The sequence below is a fragment of the Perca fluviatilis genome, chromosome 24, assembly GCF_010015445.1.
Source record: "Perca fluviatilis chromosome 24, GENO_Pfluv_1.0, whole genome shotgun sequence".
Taxonomy (NCBI): Eukaryota; Metazoa; Chordata; class Actinopteri; order Perciformes; family Percidae; genus Perca; species Perca fluviatilis.
Genome location: NC_053135.1, coordinates 3,399,366 through 3,421,854, shown reverse-complemented (window position 1 = coordinate 3,421,854; position 22,489 = coordinate 3,399,366). Strand labels below are relative to the sequence as shown.

General features: G+C 42.0%; 1 protein-coding gene across 1 annotated transcript in view; it reads left to right on the top strand.

The window, feature by feature from the left end:
* LOC120554430 (nck-associated protein 5-like) overlaps positions 1–22,489 on the top strand; it is a 124,615-nt gene that overhangs the window by 89,167 nt on the left and 12,959 nt on the right. Inside the window, 10 exon segments of the mRNA XM_039793313.1 lie at positions 1,816–1,995; positions 4,980–5,048; positions 7,077–7,115; positions 7,352–7,471; positions 12,542–12,646; positions 13,551–13,739; positions 13,943–14,975; positions 14,978–17,504; positions 18,103–18,208; positions 19,264–19,351. Of these exon segments, the coding sequence (XP_039649247.1) occupies positions 1,816–1,995; positions 4,980–5,048; positions 7,077–7,115; positions 7,352–7,471; positions 12,542–12,646; positions 13,551–13,739; positions 13,943–14,975; positions 14,978–17,504; positions 18,103–18,208; positions 19,264–19,351 (4,456 nt within the window).

The window sequence follows — 22,489 nt, the reverse complement described above, 5'->3', positions numbered from 1 at the left end:
GTGTTTAAGAGGATTCTATAAAACTTGATTATTAAAAAAAAAAAAAGTATACTCCACACTGATGTGCAGTATTTACTGTACTGTATGTAGACATACTTTGCTCCTATGTCCAGCAGTCAAAGAGAATAAACTCTGAGGGTTATTATGGTATTCCCAGTATAGCTGAACACCATCCATTCCTCCGATGTGCTCCTGCTGCAGCTGTATTCTGTGTGTTCAGCAGACAAACTCAATAACTTGAAAGGGCAGCGTGAGGGAAAAGGTTTCCTCCCCTCTCCCACTCCAGACTCTCTCTGCGGAGATTATTACCGAGCCCTTTAACGCCGTCTGATAAGCAGCCTCTAAGAGCAAACCGCAGACTTCACAGGCTAGACCTGGCAGACAAAAGCAAGCCTAAAAACCGTGACTTTAAAGAATTGCCACCAACGAAATTGTCTGATGGAATCGAACAAGATTGAAAACCTAATATACGTTTAGAAGAGATTGGATCAAGCTGAAACAAAGTGGGCATTATTTCCAATTCCTATTAGGAGAGACACTCATCTTCTTGTGTGTGTGTATGTGTGTGTGTATGTATGTATGTATGTATGTATGTATGTATGTATATACATACATACATACATACATACATACATATACACCCACACACAGACAGACAAAATCCCAGAACCCAAGGTGAAGTCTTTAAATTGCTTGTTTTCCCTCAACCAACAATCCAAAAAACTAAACTCAACATATCTAAAATGGAAATATTCTTTATTTAGATGCTTATTTTCTCAGTTCTCTCAAACCTTTGCTTTTATTCTTGTGAAATATTGGAAAGGTTTTACCTCTTCAGGCCGCTAACAGCTATTCAAATGAAACAATCTGAGAGCTTTAGAGGATAAATCTTTTCTTTTTTGTTGAACTGCTAGACATATTTAACCTGTAAAGAGTGGTCACAGCCACTAGTTTAGTCAGAAAATAGTGAAGAATGCCCTTCACAGTTTCCCAGGGCCCAGGGTGATGTTTTGAAATAGCTTGTTTTCTCCTCTCAACAGCCCATAAACCAAAAGTGGTATTTCAAATGATATAAAAACACAGCAAAGCAGCAACTTCTCACATTTGAGATGCTGGAACACTTCAATGTAGCTGTTTTTCTTAAAAAAAAAAAAACTTTGCAATGCTATTGCAATGATCAAATTGTTCAGTGCACAAGTACATACTTTTAGGCTCCAAAGATTACTTAAAACTTGAAGTAATTTGAATAATCTCTTGAGTGTGACAGAGAGCTCATTGTGTTTTCTTGTAGCAGTTTGGTGCGAGCCAGACAGTGCCTAATTAGTGGCTAATTATTACTAGTTAATTATCGCAGACGCCAGGAAGCCAAAAACAGAGGAAGAAAAAGATAGCTGGCAAACTGACTTAGATACACAGTGAGAGCAAAGATGGAGAGAAAAGGATCCCCATAATACCAACGAGATGAGAGCCCCGCAAGGTCACTGCCCCTTTTTGGAAAACAAGTGAAACATGATTAGGGATTAGGGGATGTTTTTGGAGCTCTGTTGTCGAAGCTGCCTCCCTCTTGCCCTGTCTGACCATCTGATCCCTTCCCCGTTCTTCTCTCTCCTCTCCCTTTTCTCCTTCCCTCTGATTTTTGTCTTTCACGGCTCTTTACCCGTTTCTTTTGCATCCTGCCCCCGAAACATTTGTCATACCTCACTTCTAAACGCTTTCTTCCATCTGCTCGCGTTTTTACGTGCCAAATTTCTTTCCTTCCTTTTTTTTTTTTTTCTCTCTCTCCCTCTAACCTTGTTTTGTTTTTCTGTGCTTCAGGATAAACTCTCCGAGGAAGTGCGGAAACAGTACGATGGCCTCGAAGGGAATGGCTCACCACCGTCGACTCAAATGGAGCCAGACCCGGGGCTGCCGCCGAACGCCGATCCCGATGCCAGCCAAGCAGAAGAGGACACAGACAAATCCAGACCTCTTCTGGATCGCCTCAAGGCCCTGGAGGTAACTACTTTACTACCCTTTTTCTTTTTTTCTTACCACCTTTACTGCTTTCCCTTTGTTTTCTTTCTCTCCACCTACCTTCTTTCTGCTTTGTTCTTTTTCATTCCTGCCTCTTCATCAGAATCAGAATCAGAAAAAGTTTTTATTGCCAAGTATGTTTTTTACACATACAAGGAATTTGTTTTGGTGTTGTAGGTGCATGTCACATGCACCTACAACACCAAAACAAATTCCTTGTATGTGTAAAAAAACATACTTGGCAATAAAAGCTTCATCCACACTTCCAGCCACCCCTGGCTATCCTTTGTGGCCAGCCTGTCTGCCAGTTGTCAGAGTCCTTTGCTCAGTTGCGTCTGAAAGCATGACAGCTCATCAAATCCTCCAGTCGTCTTCGTTTGGAGAGCAAAGTCATCCTATGAGAGTCGCTGCTGCGGGGCCTCAGCCTGTACTCCAGCTTTGGATTGTTTTTCCCCCTGCGCTCTGGGATTTGAGCTGCACTCCGCCATGAGCCTCAAGCAACAGCTAAGGCGGGTTAGGGTTAGCGCTGCCATTGTGATCCATGCTGATGTTTTTTTGTTTTACAGTAGCCACCGGACACATCCTCTCAGATCTCTTCAGCAATTAAAGGACTCAGACTTAATTAAATTTAGGCAACCAGTCATACCTTCTCATTCCTAAGTGGCCCCATGTGGCATCTTGATGTTGTTTAGTCTTTATCTCCTCTCAAATCAGGTAAAATTTTTGGAAGACAATAAAGCAAATGATGCCAGTGTTCAAGTAGTTGACTGACACCCGTATCTAAGGAACTAAAGTGCCCGAAACAAGAGTGCATTCTTTCAGTCTACACACACATTACACTAAAGCGTCCATGATAGAGATTAGGCCCTAATTACAGCAAAGTGACAGGTAATTCCGTGTTGCTCCTCAGCAGAACGCTATCTTCCGAGACTGGCAGGAAGTGTGGTCAGCCTGTCCCGGCAAGCCACCTGATGAAGCACATCACCTGAACATTACATTTTAAATGACTTTATCAAAAGTTATCCGCCATTTCATTCCACTCTGCCGGCGCTGGTGATGGATGCACCGCCGGGCAAAAGCAGCAAAAACAAAGCACAGGCAATACATCACTGCCCAGCCTTGTGCATAAACTCCACTGACACTAAGTAAGCACTGCCCGGCTCTTATTTCTCCAGCTCAACTGATAGTGTTCATTAGCTTGGCAGGCACGCACTGTGGTCTATAAATGAAAACACCCAGACTTTTGGAGAAATGCCTGTTGGTCATTTTACTTAAGTGATGAGAACATAAGAACTAAAATTACCCATGTAGCCACAGAGGATCATTTATTAACGTGTTTTATACACAAACCTCTAGGTTTGGATTCCTTTCTTTAACTCTTTTACCTGATGCTGGAGACATCAGGGCTATCCTCCCTTTACCTTCAATTCGCTGCCATTCATTCTTTCACTGTATACTAACAACTTCCACAGGCTTAATAACTGCTGCAGCAGCATCATCCATCACAGTAAACATGGTTACTTCTTTGCATTCATCTGTGTCTTTGTTCCTGGACTGACTCTTCAAATATCAGTGAGCATTGCATTGTGCCATGCTTGTGGCCAAATATTCTGACAGCAGCAGAAAGGAATGGGAAATGATTCCTTAAAAACCATTCACTTCACAAAGAGACCAAGTCACTTCACAAACTTAAATGTCACAAGCATGTCTTTCTATATAGTGTTTGTTAGAGAGAGAGTCCTTCATGTCAAGGTTTCCCAGCGAAACAACTATAAGATTGTATTTAGAGAACAAGTTACAGTTGTTTTTCAGTAAAGGGCACTCGGAGAGTGCAGACATCTGTGAAGGCCATGCCCTGTCTCGCAATGTTGCAAAAAGTCAATAATATTTTGTATATCCACTTTGTGATTCACTCCGAAATTGAATGGTTGTTCCTTGGCCCATGCTACACTCTTCTACCAAATTTCATGGAGGTTCAGCCAGTAGTTTTTCCATAATCCTGCTGACAAAACGAAAACATAACCTCCTTGGCAAAGGTAATAATAAATCCATTAATAAGTCAAAATGACATTGGGTTTCTTATTTCAATCTTTTAAAGGCTTTTGTGTTGTTGAACAGTAAAGCAGCAATAACTTAACAAAACACCACTTAAGTTGCGTTCTGTTACTACAGCCTGGAGAGTCGGATAACAAACTACTTCAGTTTGAGAAAAGAGCTCTTGTGTAGGTGTAGTGCTCACCGACAACACAGGAATATGTTTCATGAGCAAGTGTTACATTTTAAATGAATTAATAAAACATGATGAATAACATGTCAAGGGATTTCTCCAGTGAAAGATATCTCCTAAAAATTGTAATTTTGTTCCAAAACGCATAAGACACACAAGATTGATTTAGTCACGTAGGTCATTCATTACATTTGCACCCATAAGCAGGCTTCGAGGCTTTAATTAATCAGTGTTTCTTCCTAGATGGCATAATTAGAATGTTTTTGGGTTGCAATTATGTTTCCCATGTTTTCATCAAGGGATTGGTAGTTTCTGCTAAAGGGCAGAGGGTGAGAGAAGCAAAAGCCGGCTGACAGCTCCTAATATGCTGCCTGCCACTGACAAATTGGAAACTCCCAGAGATCAATAGGGAGCCGCCTCATCGCTTGGCAAGTGGAGGAGATATTCTTATTAGGTCCAAACTCCAAATGGCTAGCTGCCGCCCCAAAGTTCAGCAGCACGTCTTCCATCCCCTTGACCTTTTTTTTCTCTGGTACTTTGTACACTTTGTATTGGCCGTATTGGTTCATCGTTGACATGTGACCTTTGTGAAGCAACTTCTCCTGTTAGCTGCGGCTCTGCTTGATTGCTGCCTTCTGTCTCCATCGCTGTTGTTTTTGTTTCACATGTAACCAAAGTCACTGCCAGGTTTGTGCTGTGCTGTGTTGACCCTGAATCTGTGTTTGTGTGTTCTTTGCAGGAGAAGAATTCTGCCTTGGCCTCAGAGAACAAGAGTCAGAGGGAACAGTATGAACGCTGTCTGGATGAGGTGAGTGTGAACCCTTGTTTATCTTGTTTCACTCCGAGACACATTCAAGGGCGCCATATGACTCGCCAGATGTTTAACTTACCTTGGAAAAGTTCAGTGTTTGTTGAATTAGCTTTGCCTTTGTGTGAACAGAGTGAGTGGTATTGTTGAGTTTAAGATTATGGTTTTAATGAGGTCCTGCAAAGCACACTGTGTTTCCCACAGGTTGGAACCTTACATGAACTGCAGCTTGAGGGAGGCAGAGGTGAATTGTTGATATTAGCATTTCATTTAGAAAACACTGTCTCATTTTTAAGGCACTAAAATCTCTCATCTCTCACTTTAATAAAGAGGCAAGCATGTTTCCACTTTAAGCTGCAAGCCCCAAGCTTCAACATTAGCTGAAAGTAAAAAAAAAAAAAACTGTTATTTTGACCTCTTTTGGGGAGTGGGTTGTCTTTCATATTTTTTGAGGTGGTACAAATCTACCTCTTCTAAATATTGGGGGGGGACATATCCCCTGCACCCCCCCCCCTAAATCTACGCTTATGGCTGTAAAGCATACAAACCACCATTAACCCCTATATGCAATGGTCAAAAACGCTTATTGCTGTTATTATTTGTGGTCAGCATCAAAGTCTAAAATGCAAGCCGCTAAACAACCTTAACCTGATGTGAACTGGTGTTGCTGAAGCAATGGTTTACGTAACAATGGCACTTCTGTGCCCTCTGGTAATTTGTGAGAGCGTGATAAGTGCTGTTTAGGGAGCCACATGAGGGGAATAAAGAAGCCCGAGTCTTGGCTGTGCCTGCTTGCTGAATCACTCCAGGAAAGGGAGAGAGGGGAGCTCTTCTTCAGGGAAGTATGGTCAGCAGGGACAAGTTGCCCAATTTGTCCTGAAACCAACAGGCCCAGCAGACTGAGCCAATCTGCCGAAGGGTGGGAATAACTTGCGAGAGGAGATGGGGGGAATGAAAAAGGAAAGGATGGAGAGATTTGAGGAGGAAAGTGTGAGGGGAAAAAAGATCAAAAGTGAGTGATAAAAATAAAAGGAAGGGGAGGAATATAGTGATACAGCCGTGTTAGAGTTTGCGTCCTACATGGATTGTATCTGGGGTAAATTCAGTCCTTGTCTCTTTTCTGCTTCCCTGTCCTCATTAAGATGGCTCAACTTGGCTCTGTTGTGTTTACTTGTCAACTATTTTTCCTATGTGGTTGACTTTTGTGGAAGGAGGGCTTTGTAATGATCCTGTTTTGATGGTGGAGGCTGTGTGTGCCTCTTTTAACGACTGCTCAGAACAACAGTGGAAAGCCTAAAGTTTGCTTTGTAACAGAAGGGATGATTATTTTTTTATGTTAGACCAGCTGCTTGTCTACATTTTAGTGTGTGTGCAAAGCTCATTTGTGGTGTCATTACTTCTTTCAAAGTCATACAATGTCTGCAATAGTTCAAATCCTCTGTCCAAAACCATTAAGTCAGGTTTTGTTTGATCACTCGGCTATTTTTTTTTAACACAAAGTCGATCTGTAACTTGCGGTTCCAGGAGCAGGGCTCATTTCACCATATTTACTCCCATCTCTCCTCATTCAATAAACGAGAGCGAGTGCACTCAAAACAGCCGATGTGGCTTCACACGGTAATAATGAGCAATCAATGGGCAGTAATCGGAGCCGCTTCTCCATCGGCGCTGTGGTCTGAAAGGTGCGGGGGGGTGTTAGCCGCTGTAGAGCAAAGCCCAGATGCCTCTGCTTCTACATCATACTGGCGCTGTCAAACCAGCATTAGGAAGTAAGAGTGGAATAGTGATAAAGACGTGTGTAAAAGATACTTATATGCACGCACACACCAGATACTGGGTCTGTTGTGCCATTGTGTTCCCTTAAGCTCACAATAATTTGTATCGTCTGTGTTAATTAGCTTAAGAAGTCCTGAGGAAGTGCAGCGTTAGCAGTGCAAAGTTGGTCTACAGAGGCCTGTAAGGGTCATAGGAAGTAGACCTTGTATTACATTCAATAACAACTTGTTTTTCTTTCTCTCTCTGTCTAAGGTTGCCAATCAAGTTGTGCAGGCGCTTCTCACCCAGAAGGTTTGTTTCTTATTTCCATGGAAACCATTTTGCTCCTCATCTCAGAACCATTTTAATAGCATCACCTTTATAACATAACCAGTCAACAACTCGCATTATTAGATTAACGATACATTTGACGATCATTTAATCTTGAGAAACATAACCTCGATACTTGTACCTTATAGAAATTGAAAAAGTGAACATTACATAGGCAAGCATTTTATCTGACCCTCCCTGTGTTGCTATTCACTCAGGATCTGAGAGAGGAATGTCTGAAGCTACGAACGCGAGTTTTTGACCTCGAGCAGCAGAATCGGGCGCTGGGTGTTCTGTTCCAGCAGCGGATCAAGCCCGCCTCGGACCTGCTTCTCCAGGTATGCTGCCCACTCAGAACCCAACATACAGCATGAAATGCAACTGAGCCTTTGGTTTGAATATGCACATAGCACACAGCCGTGCTCGTTACAGCTGTAAACCTGCTTGCTCACTCTCTGCCTCCCCTGCAATCATGCAGTTTACGAAGGAAGCAGCAGCTCCTCCAGTAAACAAGACCGAGCATTTGAAGTTGTTTTTCATTTGGGTTGGTATTAAACTGCTCTGGGGTCTCAGATTGAGACAGAGTACCAAAAAAACCTTCCTTTTTTACATCAATCTTTATCAATCTTATCAGACGCTGTTTCTTGGTCCGTTTTTCTGTTTTGAAGCAAAGATAAAGGAAACTCAGGCCTTAAAGCACAGATCCCTTGTTGTTTTGGTTTGTTTATCATGCATAAGAGTTCAAGCTGAGGTTGCATACTGTACAGTATGTGTAGTTTTAATGCTCTTATTTTTATGGTTTCACTAAGGACTCTCTGGTGTACCGGGGCGTTGCCTAAGAGAGCTTCTACAAAGGCAAACATAAACTTTAAAGTAAAAAAAAAAGTCAGCGTCCTCCCTGGTGTATCCAAAAAAGAATACTTCCCTTCATATCAGAATAAAATATGATGTTTTATTCCTCTAATGCAGTTCTGACTCTGATAAATGTTTGCAGCACTAGCAATAAAATCTGCTACAAAACAACAGATTTGAACCATCAAGTATCTCTTCTGTAAGCATTACACAACAACCACTACTGTATTTATATTCTCCGCAGACGCCACATTCTCTTTTTTTGGAGTGACTGAAAATTGCCTCAGTTCATCTTTTTGGTCCTTTAGAAAACACCAATTTAGTGAGAGAAGTCTGTCTGTGCAATCCTGCTAGATTTTCAAGGTGTAATTATGAGACAGACGGACCTGCCACTCATCTATTGTCAACAGTGATATAGCATTGCAGGTCAATAAGAACAATTTGGAAAGTAGGGTTTTCACAGAGTTATGTAAATTGTGTCTTTGTGCTCCTCACTGTGAATATGAAAATAACAAGCTTCCAAAAGAAAGGAGAGGGGGAAAGAGCTGTCATTCGGTCCAGACGGGAAAAAGAGGGTGAAAGGAGAGGAGGCAAGCAAGGGTAGATAAGAAGGAAAGGACAGGATGGTAAAAATTGAGAGATGAGAGATAGCTGGGAGCCAAGACAACAAGGAGGTAGGAGTGAAAAACTAAGGGCAAAATCAGAAGGGTCAGAAATGGTAGATCGAGTTTAAAAAAAAAAAAAAAAAAAAAAAAAAAAAGAAATAATATGGCACTGGGTGTGTTGTAAAGCCCTCTGTCAGTTCCAGCTTCTTCCAGCGCCATTATTGGACAGGCAGGGACATTGTCAAGTGAAACTGCAATATAAAAAGGCTAGAGGATGAGATATTGATGATATCACTGTAGGGACCAAGAGGTGCAATCTAGCTGGAGACGAGTATTAAGTCCGGGACTCTGTGTAATGTGTTTTCCCCCTTTTTTTTTTTTTCCTTCCATATGATCCAGCTGGAAAAAACAAACACTAACTTTAAGATGATAAATCAGTTGATTGGGTTTGTGCATCCACATTTTGTGACACATCAAAACGGTGACGTGTAGGTTTTCTCACAACAAAATGAGTTGCCTCTCTGCTCATTACCTTATAATGATATTTCCGCCATCGACTGGTGATTCAGTGTAAGAATTAATCACGATGTCGTCATGCTGCTCCGGATGTTTTGTGCGTGCATTATGAGCTCTGTGCTCATGTGTGGGAGAGCTGTTAAAACCATTTATATTTATCACAGGGGGCTGAAACGTTTTGGCAGTATGTAATTCAGAAATAGTCCTTGTTTTTTATCCATCTATCTCTAAACACATTCTGTACCACACATTATAAAACCACCAACTATATAAAAAAAGACAAATGCCATAGTGAGAAGATAATGCCACTCTGTATGCTAAATATGAATCTATAGCCACGAGCAGGCTAACCTAGCTTTGCACAAAGACTGGAAACAGAAACTTGGCTCTGCCCAAAATATTCTATAGTAGCATTATTATGGTACCTCTGAAACTAAACCTACACCCTTGTGTAATTACAAACCGTTTCACATCTCACTTACTAAACCATCCTCGCAAAAATTCTAATAAAATATGAAAATAAGAAGGGTGAGTTTTCATTTCTTCTCTCTGCTGGAGCCACTGGCAGAGGGTGACTTAATCACCCACATGAGTGTACTGTTTCCCGTCTATCTCTGGACCTTTTGCTTATCAGTAATTAAACGTTCTCTAGTTCCCTGAGGGCATCTTGAGTTTCTCTGATAAAGAACCATAATGCTTTTAATGGGAGCTGCACCAGTTGTGCACCTTCGCCGCCTTCAGCTGAATAGGTTTGATTCCAAAAAAATGCCACGCATTCATTTCAGAAAAATCCGACATTTGCCGTTTCAAAATTACAATGATGGTTGTTATCTCAAACCATGCATGCAAACCATGCAACCAAGGGAAAATAACTAGTGTGCAGTCCCATCCACTTATGCTGCTTATCAAACGTGACAGGCAAGTGGCAACTGAGTCGCCCATTACTGGGACAAATACTCTGTGTGTCCCTAACTAAGCTACCTCAGGGCCCCAAGGACACAGCATGAGCGCCAGTGACCTCATTACTGCTCATGCATTTTTGTAGTTTAGACGATCAATCGTGCTGCTTGCTGTGCAAAAAAGTTTTAAATCACAAATTTAAACAAATGATGCCACTTTTTAGTGGTGAATGAAATTCTTTAATAACATTTGCATGGAGCTTTTAAGATATTTTTCAATAGAACTCCATATATTTAACTTTAGTCTTGTCATATTACTTGTTATATTATCCTAGTGTAGTTTACCGGGCTGTGTGTATCTGGAGCTTTAGGATGAGTCAGACCTATAGATCGGGTCATACAGGTGAGCTGTGTGTGTGTGTGTTTTCTCTCTGACTGCTTGTCAACCCGCCGTTGTGTGTACTGTACGTGTGTTGCAGTACCGTTCAACGGATGGGTTTTTGACAGCGAGTGCCAATGCTGATGTATTGTTTGGAAGCTGCTATTCTGGGCTGATATTCATTATCTTGAAATATGACCAATGTCAAGCCAAAAAACGACAAAGAACAAAAGCGGGAAGCCTGAAACTTTTTCTTCAGTATGACACACGAAACTTCTCCGTCGGCGTCCAGACTAATGGATGTCCACGAATAGTTAATGAAAGGCCACATTTGCATGATATATTACAGTCTTGCATGCATTAATTTGCGACTTTGATCTTGGCCTTGAACCTTGAAAAGTTCAAGATGTGTGCACATGACCTTGTCATCTACAGTTTCCTTCGCCTACACCCCCACCCTCCCGCCCCCACTTTACCCGCGACCCTGTGACACTATTGACTGAATCCTTGATGGGGATGCTGAGGAGGTGAAATCCAGCACCCTACGATAAGATCAGAGCCTCCCGTGACACCTCAGCCACTCCCATCCCCGTGTGGACAGCAGGGAGGCCCGGCCGATGCGGCATCAGAGCTGCACAAAATTTCAATTTCATGATTTTTAAAACTGGGATGAGAAGCCATCTGGAACCTTACATACATCTTAAAGCAATGTTTAATTCTGAAAGAGCAATGCCTATGAAGTTTTACAGTTCGAAACCTGTTAACAGCACAATCTGGACCTTGATTGAGGAATCCTTTACACTTTAAATGCTTTTGAACTGAATCAAACCAGCTTTTAAAGAGCACCCAGAGCTTGATGTTTTCTGAATCTTAAAAATAGTAAGGAATACTTGTCTCTGTGCTGAAAAATCAATCTGTTTCCATGGCACCATTACCACCTAGTCACTTAAGGTAATTAGTCTAATTTAAATGCTCGCACTAATACAAAAAGATTTATTTTTTTTCTTTGAATGTTTGTATAAAAATTGAAGAGAAAAACGTAGGATGGTTGTGTTTTGGCCACAGGCGAAGTAATGCAGGTTGTTTGTTCTTAAGAGACGACACAAAAAAACTGTTTTGGTATCATTATGAGCTGTTTTCTCTCTTCTTCTTTTTCTCCCGCACCACAATGTTCAGAGGACGTCTTTCACAACACAGAAAAAGGTCCATACAAACTGAGTTATATGGAATGCAATGAAATTAAAGATCTACCAGTATTTTTTATTTTAAAATGTTTATGGCATTGATAGAAAATTTGAGCAGTTGGTTTTTAAAGCTCAGTCTGCATTTGCTGAAGGTGACTTCCACTTTTATAACGTACACTTTTCTTGATAGATATTGTTTTCTTGAGAAGTGCATTTCATTTTAATGGTAGAAACTAGGACTGGAATATATCGGATTACAGAAATACACACGTGTGTATACATATACTCCCTGCGTGAGCATTAGTTTTACCCTTGGCTAGGAAATTCAGCATAAGATCAAATGTTTAGTTCCGGCATATTTCCAGTCTAAGTTAATTTGAGCACAGAGAACCCAGTGTAATTAAGTTCTGAGATTAACACGTGGAAATGTATTTGGTTTTGTATCCCTCCCTCTTAAGCACAAGAGTTAAATAACAAAAGAGACTGTGGACTAGCATATGAATGAAAAAAAATCAAAGGAATCCCTTACTCCCTGATGCAATTATTTCTTATTCACATTAGTTTTTTTTTCCCGGCTGATGACATTAATGACTTTGAGCGAGGAGTATGAATCGGGGCTCTGCGTGGCGCCAGTGGAGGGGATCTGATGGGCCGGCAAAATGTTGCTCAGCCTCGACATACTGAATGGCTTTTAGAGGTGTTGGAAAATAAATTCAAATTTGTATTGATATGCATAACTTCAGAGATTTGCTGTGAAGGATCACTAAGTGTTAAAATGTTTCAGGTATTCCATTTAATCAAATTTTGAATGAACAGTATATTGACGAGGTGCTAAAAGAAGACTTTTAGATTGTGCTATGTGCTGTACAAAGTATTGATGATTGAAAAATCCCCCTACCATTCTGCTGTTGTGTCATTTTAATTTCCTGCAGTCAAAATTCACTCTGGTGTGTCCTTCCTTTTTGCCTTTCAGAAACTCCACTCTCGGATCTTGGATCTATCTGCGGCCGATTTGCTTCTGGAGACGGAGAGAAGCAAGGCCTTCTTGCTTTCCAGAAATACAGACTCTCCCTCCAGTGTAAGCTTAATGGGAAACACGCAGAAGACAATGCTTTTTTTTCTCTTTTTTTTTTGTCCAGCCATACAAAATCGTCCAGGTAGCATAACCGCAACCTCCTCAAGAAATCATTACAAGATATTAAAATACAGACCTAACTATCTGAAGCCGTGACCCCTCCTCTGCTCTCAGCAGGAAGAGCTGGCAGTATCACTTGGCACAAAGAGGAATAAATCCTTGTCATATTACCAGAAAACCATCGATTGAGACTCGCCGTCAGTAAAAATGACTCCATAGGACACTGTGGTACATTAGTCATCTTATGTATTATGCATTAAGGGCTGAAAATGAGTTTGATCCCTTCTTTTACCCTTTTACCCCTCTGAGAATGACTCCTGATAAACTCTGTGTGCTTTGAGAGCGGAAGGAGAGGGAGAAATGAAATAATAAAGGCCAAGATGTGAATTATAAATCGTCTTGTTAGCTAAACGTGCAAAAGTACCACATCTCCTTAACTAGGTTGTTTTAGGCGATACGCATAAGTGAATCTTAATATGAGATTAGTGGAATATCTTGTTTCATATCTAGCACACAAGAATAAAATAATTTATTTGCATAGTCAAATTATTGGCAGTGAGATTCTAATTGAAGAAACATCTGCGGTGTTGTGATGACTGCACATGGAAATTTGATTGATATTTTCAAATTAAATTTGAAAAAGGAAACTTTGCCAGAGTATTTGATCGGTCTGTCAAGTCATTAAATATCTTTCATCACAAAATTAACAGCAAGAGAGCAATTAGATTCACAACTTTACCCGGTGACTTTCACATCAGGTACTCTCACATTTAGAGTTTTAAAGTATAAATGTTCCTATACATGTTGTTCACACGATAATGGCATGTCTCTTTTCTCTATCTCATAGGAGGTTCAGTTGAATGGAAAGGCAGGTCTCCCTGTGACCAAGTGTCTGAGCCAGCTGAGTCTGACAGCGCCAGCGCCTGTTTACCCACGCAGCAGCTGTAGCAGTAGTGAGTTGTCCCTGTCAAGTGCGTGCAGCGAATTCTCCAGCGGCTCCTACACCTGGAATGATGGACGCTCCTGTGGGAAAATGGTAAACCCTCTCCCTCTATAATAGACTGAGTAGCTATAGAAGTACAGTAGCTCATGAAGATCCCTGTTTTGCTGTCTTTCTTTTCAAAACCCCTAATTAATTCTCCATCTTGCTGTCGGAGTCTGTCTTGCTGATTATGACTTCAAATGGATACAAAATATGTTTTCTTACACGTTGACCCACTCTTTCTTTTTGCCCTGTAGTCATCTCTGACCTGGGAGAAGAGGCTGAGTTTGGGTTCGTCAGCCCCGAGTAATATCTGCGCCGCCCTGGAGGAGCAGCTGCCCACAAGGCGCAAGGAGAGCAACATACTCGAGGGACTGAGAAAGCTCCAGAGGAGGAAACACAGGAGCTCATCTGCTTCATCAAAGGTCTCCAAGTCCGGCGACAAAGACTGCATGAACTCTAACGAGGGCATCTACTCGCTAGGTATCAAGAATGGCAGTAAAGTGGTTTTTAAGCCTACCCATGTGGGTAGAACTGCAGCTGTTGGGGGCAAGAAGTTCTCTTATGATTCCGATGATGCAGATGATGAATTGGCACATTCCAGTCGAGGAGATAACATTCCCACCAAAGACAGCTGGCTTTACTGTAGGAGGCTCTCCCGCAGCATTTCAGACAGTTTGTGTAGCTGGGAGGGGATACAGGACAGTGGAGGTGACTGTAGCTCAGGTCCCGGGGCTACAAAACAACCTTCTGGTTGTGACTCAAAAGAGCGTCCTGAGAAACTCATGAGTTTCATTAACAGTTTTCTCCCTGAGGGAGGGCGGACATCAGCTTTTAGTAAACCATCCTTGCTGCACTTCAACCCCTCTTACCCAGCGGGTCCTAATCTCCTCGCTGACGTCGATGATCCAGAGGAACTCAACTCTGAGTCTAGTGAAATCGGAATGTCCTTTAGCCAGCCATCGGAGCTAGCAGAGAGGGACTCCAAGAGGGTGTCAAGAGATGCTGCCAAGCTGCTCGCACAACAGTGCTTGCGTAGAGAGCAGGGACGTACCCAGTCTGCAGATGGGAGGCCCAGACCTTTCAGCCTAATTAAGGAGCCCAAAGGGGCCAAGTGTACTCAGTCTGAGGAGAGCATTTTGGCAATATTTGATGCCGAAGGAGAGCCTATTGAACTTTGTGCTCAGAAGCTCACAGCAAGTGCTGGGCCTCGAAATGACATTCAAAGCAGCAAGGTAGTTGCCGATTACACAGAACTGGTGCCCCGAGAGAGGCCAACAAGGCAAAAGCAGAAAATGCAAGAAACTACAGCATTCTTGAATCTCCAGAAAAGCCATCTGAATATCAAATTAGGTCTAGCAAAACAAGCAATAGCAGGGAGGGCAGTGCAGAGAGGCTGTCAATGCAGCTGACTCCACAAAGGAAACTAATCAAACCACCAAGCAGCCGACCCAATAAAGGCCATTCCATCCCCCCAATGAATGATTCTGCTGGTTCCAAGTCCAGTGGTTCAAAGATACCCGGCCATAACAAACCTTCAGGATCCCCACTGAGATTGTCTAAGGGCTCTTCCACTGACCCAAGTAACAGTGGAAACTCAGGACCCTCTGGTCAGGAGAAATCCCCCTCCTCTCCTGCAGTTAAACTGTCCAGGTTCATAAAGACACCAGGAATCTGCTCACAGAGCCCAAAGGCGGTAAACTCCAAGCTCCCCAGCAGGCCCGAATGGAGTAAAGGCTCCACCTCTGGTTCCCCGCACCTCTCAAGGAGGCACCTGGAGTATGCTGACAATGGTGAACAGCCAACCAGGGACAAACACTGTGAAACCACCAAAAACAAACTCAGGTCCCCTTCTCCTCCCCCTCCCCCGGGCCGAACCACCTCCTTACTGATCAGACCAAATTACGAAGGGTCGCCTCAAGCACATAAAACATGGGTGGCTCAAACATCCACACCAACCACTGTGAGGGGCCCTCCCCCGAGTTACCACAACTCAATTTTACCAAATATGCAAACTACGCTACCCATCAAGGATAAAGACTGTTTAGACTTGGATGCAGGCTACGGGACTGCACTTGCACCTCAGAAACTGGTTGAGAAAACCAGTCAGCACCTTCAAAAGTCCCCTGCCACGACACCTACTAAAGGCACTTCCAAGAGGATGACCTCGAAAGACTACCTCCCTTCTGCAAACTCAGGGTGTGCTCCAGAAACTGAAAAATCACCTAGAAGCTCAAAGAATGTCCCTCCTCCATATAGTGCCCTCAGAGGGTCCTCCCTTCAGAACTCTTTTGTAAATAAAAGGGGATCAACCCATGAAAATGTCCATCAGACAGTGCAGAAGATCTCTGTTAGTTTACCTATATCGCTTCAGGACAACCCTCAAGGTAAAACCAAACCACAAAATGGTAAAGCTGTTGTCAGCCCACCCAGCTCGGTCATGCTTTCCCCCAACACAGCAGAAAAAGCCTCAAAGACTCGCATCCCAATGGGGTTTAAACCTTTTTTTAAATCTCCACCCAGTCATAAAAATAGTCCCTCTATACCAGGCAAGCAAGAGAAAGATCATATCAACTCAGTCTCCAAGGAGACTGTGACTTCAAATGCTTCTACCCAGTGTGACAGCTTGAAGCCAGTGTACAGTATTGATTCCCCTCCCAAGATGTCCATTACAGAGGGGAAAGGTGAGGTCCAGTGTAGGTTAAAGGAAGAAGACGTGCATGCTGCTGTGTTACCAGAGGAGGGGGACGTTTGCGATAAAGGGAAAAGGAGTAGTGAACTTTTCTCTAGATCCATATCTGTTACTACCAAATCTCATCTAAAGCCGGCCTTGGGGATGAATGGGGCCAAAGCTCGTAGCCAGAGTTTCAGCACCAACTACATTGAGAAACCCAACATCAATGTTCTCGACGGACCTGGTAAAATCCGAACTCAGATCATCACCAACTCTGGTGAAAGGGGGAACTCTTTGTCAAGGCAGAGTTCCTTGGAGGTACCAAGTGTTGGGTTAGTGGAGAGCCCCGTCCATTCCCCCAGGACTAGGCTTAGCCACTACGGAGGCATGACAGGGTCAAATAGTCACAACGTCCTCCCTGAGAGAACTATTAAATCAGGCTCCAAAGCTGAGGGGTCACAGGGTAAAGAGGCACGTAGCTTACCCATCAGTGATAGGATTGGTTTGAACAACATTCATAAGCCAGCAAAAGTTGCCTCTCATCCACAGTTTCAGCCTCCTTCCTCTTGTGTCTATAGCTCAGAAAAGCCAGTGCGAGAGACAGGAGCCGTAGCAACCACCCCAAATGAGCCAGACTTTAGCAGGGAAGTCCAAATCCAGACAGACTCTCCAGATACAGAGGAGAAAAAAATCAGCCTAACAGTCTGCACTATTGAAGAGAAAGTCATGATGGGAATCGAAGAGAATTTGCAGAAATGTCAAGAACAGGAGAAGGTCGCTGCCAATGAGACCAAACAGAAAACGGGCCCCTCTCTGGCAAACTGGTTCGGCCTCCGTAAGAGCAAACTTCCAGCTCTGGGCGGTAAGAAAGCAGACTCCCCCAAGGGAAAAGAGGAGAAGAAAGAGTCAAAGATCGGATCAGTGCTTGGAGGCAAACAGATGAAGTCTGACAAGAAGAAGGATAAGAAGAAAAATGATAACCAGCAGAGAGACAGTCAGGAGGTGCAGAATCTGTCTGAGATGAACAACAAGCTGAGCTCCATCATGGACCACTGCAACAATCAGATGGGTCAGATTGCCAGTCAGATCCAGTGTACGACAGCCTTTATCGGCAAAGACCAGTTTGTAAAAGAGATTCTTGGCAGGTGGGTGAAACAGCATCTTTGCCATCAAGAAAATCATGAATGAATTACCCATAATTGATTGGATGCTATGCTGATTACTTCCTGTCTCTGAGCCTTCTCTGAGTTTTCAAGTGAATCGACACTAAAACAAATCGGTTGTTCTATTAAATTAAACATGAGCCATCGCTGCATTAAACATGTGTGTTTGGAGAAACTGCTAAATAAACAACACAAACAGCAGCTGTCGGCTTGAGTTATGACTCCACTCCGGTGAGCATAAAAAAATTCTCAGACCAGCATCCAGGCACGTAGTCAGCACACTTAAGGAAAAGCATCTCTCAGCCAATATATTCACACTCCTCACTTCATTGATTTGCCACTTCAAATCACAGCTGACAGATATTTATCCCGAGTAACGTGAATTGCTTGAAAGGGAGCACTTAATAGAGGTTGTTAAACATTTGATGGCATTGTTGTGTGCACGTTTGTCCGCACATCCGTGAAGCGAAAGAGCAGGTCAATTCAGTTTATCAGCAGGCTCCCTTTCTACCTGGCAAGTTGATAAAGGAGGAGCTCGGCACACGGATATAAAAACAGATCAAATCTTATTTCCTCGCAGGACTGCTGTGAAGGGCAACTGTGTGGCTGCGTCACCACCGGGGATCTCCACACCCAGGAAACACAGCGAAATGAAGGGAGATATGGAGATCTGTCCAGATACTGCTGTAAGTGAACACGTGTGTGTGTGTGTCTGTGTCGAGCTCTGCTTGTCTGTCTCTGACTATGTTCTGTCAGGCTGTTGGCACATGTATACATGCAAATTCCCACAGGTTTTCACACTTGTACAGTACATTTTCACAAACCCATCCACAGCAGCACCACCTCTTCAGCATTATATCCCCCGAAGGCTCGCTATTGATTCACATTGTGTTTTTGACTCACAATCCATCGCCTACTTTTTCATTATCTACCCAGGCCGCTGTTGTTGTTGTTTCCACAAAGCTGAAAAGCTTTTAAAACTACATCTCACACAGAGACAGCCAGCAGGCCATGCATGTAATACAAAATTAAATTAGGCATATCCAGCGGCTTGGTTCTTTAAATCATATCAACACACACTGTAAGCAAAAGGCCAAAATTATGACCTTGTGGATTTATTCTTTATTATCTGTCAGTCAAAAAAAATGATGGAGAGGCTGAGTGCTTGAGAAAGCTTGAAAAAAGCAAGACGGCAATAAAAAGGGAGTATTAGGAGCCAGCTGAATGGAGGAATAGAATGACACAAAGAGAGTCTCACTGCATAATATAGGAAATTTAATCCAGATGATGTGGAATTTTGATAACATGGAGGAGCCCTTATCGTAGGCACTCAATTTGACAAAGGGGCCGTTTAATACCATCCTCCAAGCTTTTTCTCTATCTTCTCCCCACAGAAATACAACAAAAGAGGGACACTTTATGACCTACAAGCTCCTTCTCTTGCATCACCTCAAAACCATTTTTTTTTTTAAATAACACAATTAAAGTAACGCAGGAAAGTATGACAGTGGCAAACTCCCTTTTGAATAAAACTTTTAAACATACAGTATTTAACAATTCCAAAAGCCAAAAGTCATAAAATACAGGAATCTGTAGGTACTACTTTCTCACTTTTCTTCTGCAAATTGCCTAAAAGGAAGCTTTGTAAATGCATATAGACACTTACCTACACTGTACATTATGTTATGTTTTAGCTGCTGAAGTTCATATCACCAACATGCGCTGTGTGTTAATATTCTAGACCCTTATAATGACAGAGAAGATAAACCTGAGGGCTGAAAATGAGGAGGGACGCATCCCAGACACAGCTTGTCAAGACCACATGCTAGGTAAGCTTATGTACTGTATGACTGTTGGTCCTAAAGGAACATTTCACCAAAAATAGTTAAAGTGCGTGATAACGTGCCAAGAGAAACACATGGATTGGCTCACAAACTAACTAACGTACAGGTATGGTTCAAATCTGCTGTGAAATATTCCTTTTTACCAACTTTGCTCTTGTTACCTTCACTATGTCAAAAGTTTGTCTGTTTTAAGCCACTGAGTTTCATATTTGCAAATGTTTACCTCAAAGTTTTTTCAAGTAGCTTACACAAGGCTGTCACTAACCATCACAAATCAACCAGTGCAACAGAGCATTAACACATTTTACAGTTGTGATTTCCTGATGTGATTGACAACTCAATTCTTTCGCCAACTAATTCCCTCTCACTGCCAGACTTGCCATTACTGTGGGGAAAAAAAGCGCAGCAGCAGCTGCAAAAAAGGAAAACATGTTGACAATCTAGTCAGGTGATTGATGTGCAACCGGGTGATATTTTACAATGCCTGAGCAGCTAAGGAACTGAAAAAATAGATGCATCAAACAATTTGTGAGACGGGATGATGATTGTTATTATTGCAATGGGACAAACTTGCGTTGCGGTATGTAATTCGACGTGGAGAGAGAAGGGTGTGGAGTGCAGTTTGTCACTCAGTTGTCACTGAGTTTAGTTGGATATTTGAGACATTGTCTCAGTGATCCATCTCATAGGTCCTAATGATTTATATATTGTAAAACCATAGGCAGCATGAATTGACATTTGCTGGAGTAGGGCCCTTTTTTGAATAACTTGGGGCCAAATTATATGAAAAAAAGGTGCTATTTCTTTCATAGTTTGTGTTAAATTGTATATTTTGAAGCAAAGCTTTCAAATTTGTACCTAAATTTTCCAAGCTTTAAAAACATGACGTTTGTTTTCAAATTGAATGAAGGTTAAAATGATGCTCGTTCATTTAAAGCTGCTGTAATCAATTTCAATATTCTATATCACTATATTGTGTGTGTGTATATAGTGTGTGTGTGTGTGTGTGTGTGTGTGTGTGTGTGTGTGTGTGTGTGTGTGTGTGTGTGTATATGTATGTGTGTATGTGTGTGTGTGTGTGTATATATATGTGTGTGTGTGTGTGTGTATATATATATATATATACATACACACACACACATAATATATGTAGTAACTTATCAAACGATTGTCAAGAGTGTGGAAATGAGCTCATGATGGGTCACAGCCACGGTGCCAAAAATGAAACGCTTAATTGTTTCTGTATTCTGATTAACACGCTGCCTTTTTTTACATTCAGCTAAGTACGTCCAGACGGTATGAAATAAATATTTCATAAAGGTTTCAGCTGTGGCTGCTCATTGCTCCTCAGCGCTGCTTTAATGTCACGTATCTCCAAAGTGCAGCATTCACAGGCCTAACACCAGACAAACACATCAATCATAGTTTACATCCAGCCATTTTATAATGCAAGCAGCTTGAGCAAAATCCAAGTTATGAATGTGGACTTTGAAGTTCGTATTAGCAGAACTTCCCTCGAGGCAGTATTGTTTCTTATAAAGGGACGATGAATAACATTTTGACTGGCCCATAGCACAGAATGACCCTAATATAGCTGCAGGGGTTTGATGGCATTGTTGATCAATACCAATGATGCAGCAATTATTTCACTAGGTGCTAATGCTTCTGGCTTTCTAGCCTTTACTCTGTTTTGGAAACTCACAGGGCTACAAGCAACCCACGAGATAATACAAAGCTTTCTTAAGCACAAAAAAATGGAATTATTGCAACATTTTGCAGCAGATCTTGCTGCTTTATCTTTACTCTAATGACCCAGGATACTAATTTATATTGTGGAAATGTGACTTTACAATTAGTGTCAATTTTCATTGCAATTTTATCTGATTGCTGACACAGAAATATCTCCTAAATGAGGTTATGGTCGTTGATGTGATGACTCTTCCTGTTGACACCTCCTCATTGCATAAAGCCCATTTCACACTGTGGAGGTGTTAACAAACCAGCTTTTTCCCCTTAAAACCTGGAGGTTGTATACAGAAGTGATACGGAGCTCATGAAAAACTACATTATGTCCAGTTGTTGTTGCCTCTGGGTGGAATTACTGCAGACCTTGTTATAGTTTGGTTACAGGGGGCACCTTGAACAGCCAGGCTTGGCATTCAATTATACCGTTGGGTAATCTATGGCTCTCTCTGCGTTTCTCTTTCTCTCACACACAAATGTGCATTTGTGTATTATTTGCTTGCATGGCAACTACATCATGAATCATGATTTAGGATCAGGAATTTTATTCTTGTTGCTGACTCACAGTAGATATGCGCACAGGCCATCTGTCCAAAGAACACGGTGTATGTGTTCATCCAAACACAGAGGACTCATTTTCGCAGGTTCTCCATGCGCAATACGGTGTCGAATGTCAGAAGCAAGTCAGATCAAAACATAACATACACGTAAAAAAGAAGATTGATTGCTCACATTTTTTAAATTCTTTAAAAAAAAAAGTTGATGTAACTTCTTTAAATTCCCTCATCTGGGAATTTACTGACAATTCTTTGGCATTCAGGAGAACACAGTTGTTACTTTAGAGCATTACTAATCGCACCCAGGGACATAAGAGAAAATGGATCAATAGTTTAAGCTTCAGACTCAAATGTAAATGTGATCCCTTCTTGCAAACTCTTTTGAAACTCAACTGTAATCCCCAACAGTATTCAGAGAGAACTTTCCTTCAGAGAAGGAATGAGTATACTGTGTCTTTGCTCCAGCATCCCATTGAGACAAAGCTATACAGCTTAGAAGGAGAGCCTGTCAATATCGAACCACCTTTTCTAAAGAGAAGAAAAAAATAAAAACATGCCGGTCTGCTTTAAGAGTTTTCACTCACCAATATTTTGAAAGACAAAACTGATGGCTGCAGGAGATTCATCCTCTCTCAAGGCAACAGTGGGAGAACAAAAAACTGGAATGAATATCACGAGCCTTGTCACTTTACTAATTCTATCTCAGCAAAGAGTTGCGAACCTCAACTCATTAGCTGACGTAACTGTTGGCCATTAGCGTTCACAGTTACAAGGACCTGGGCTGAGCTGAATGGCCGTCCATCTGCTCCAGCCTGAGTCAAGG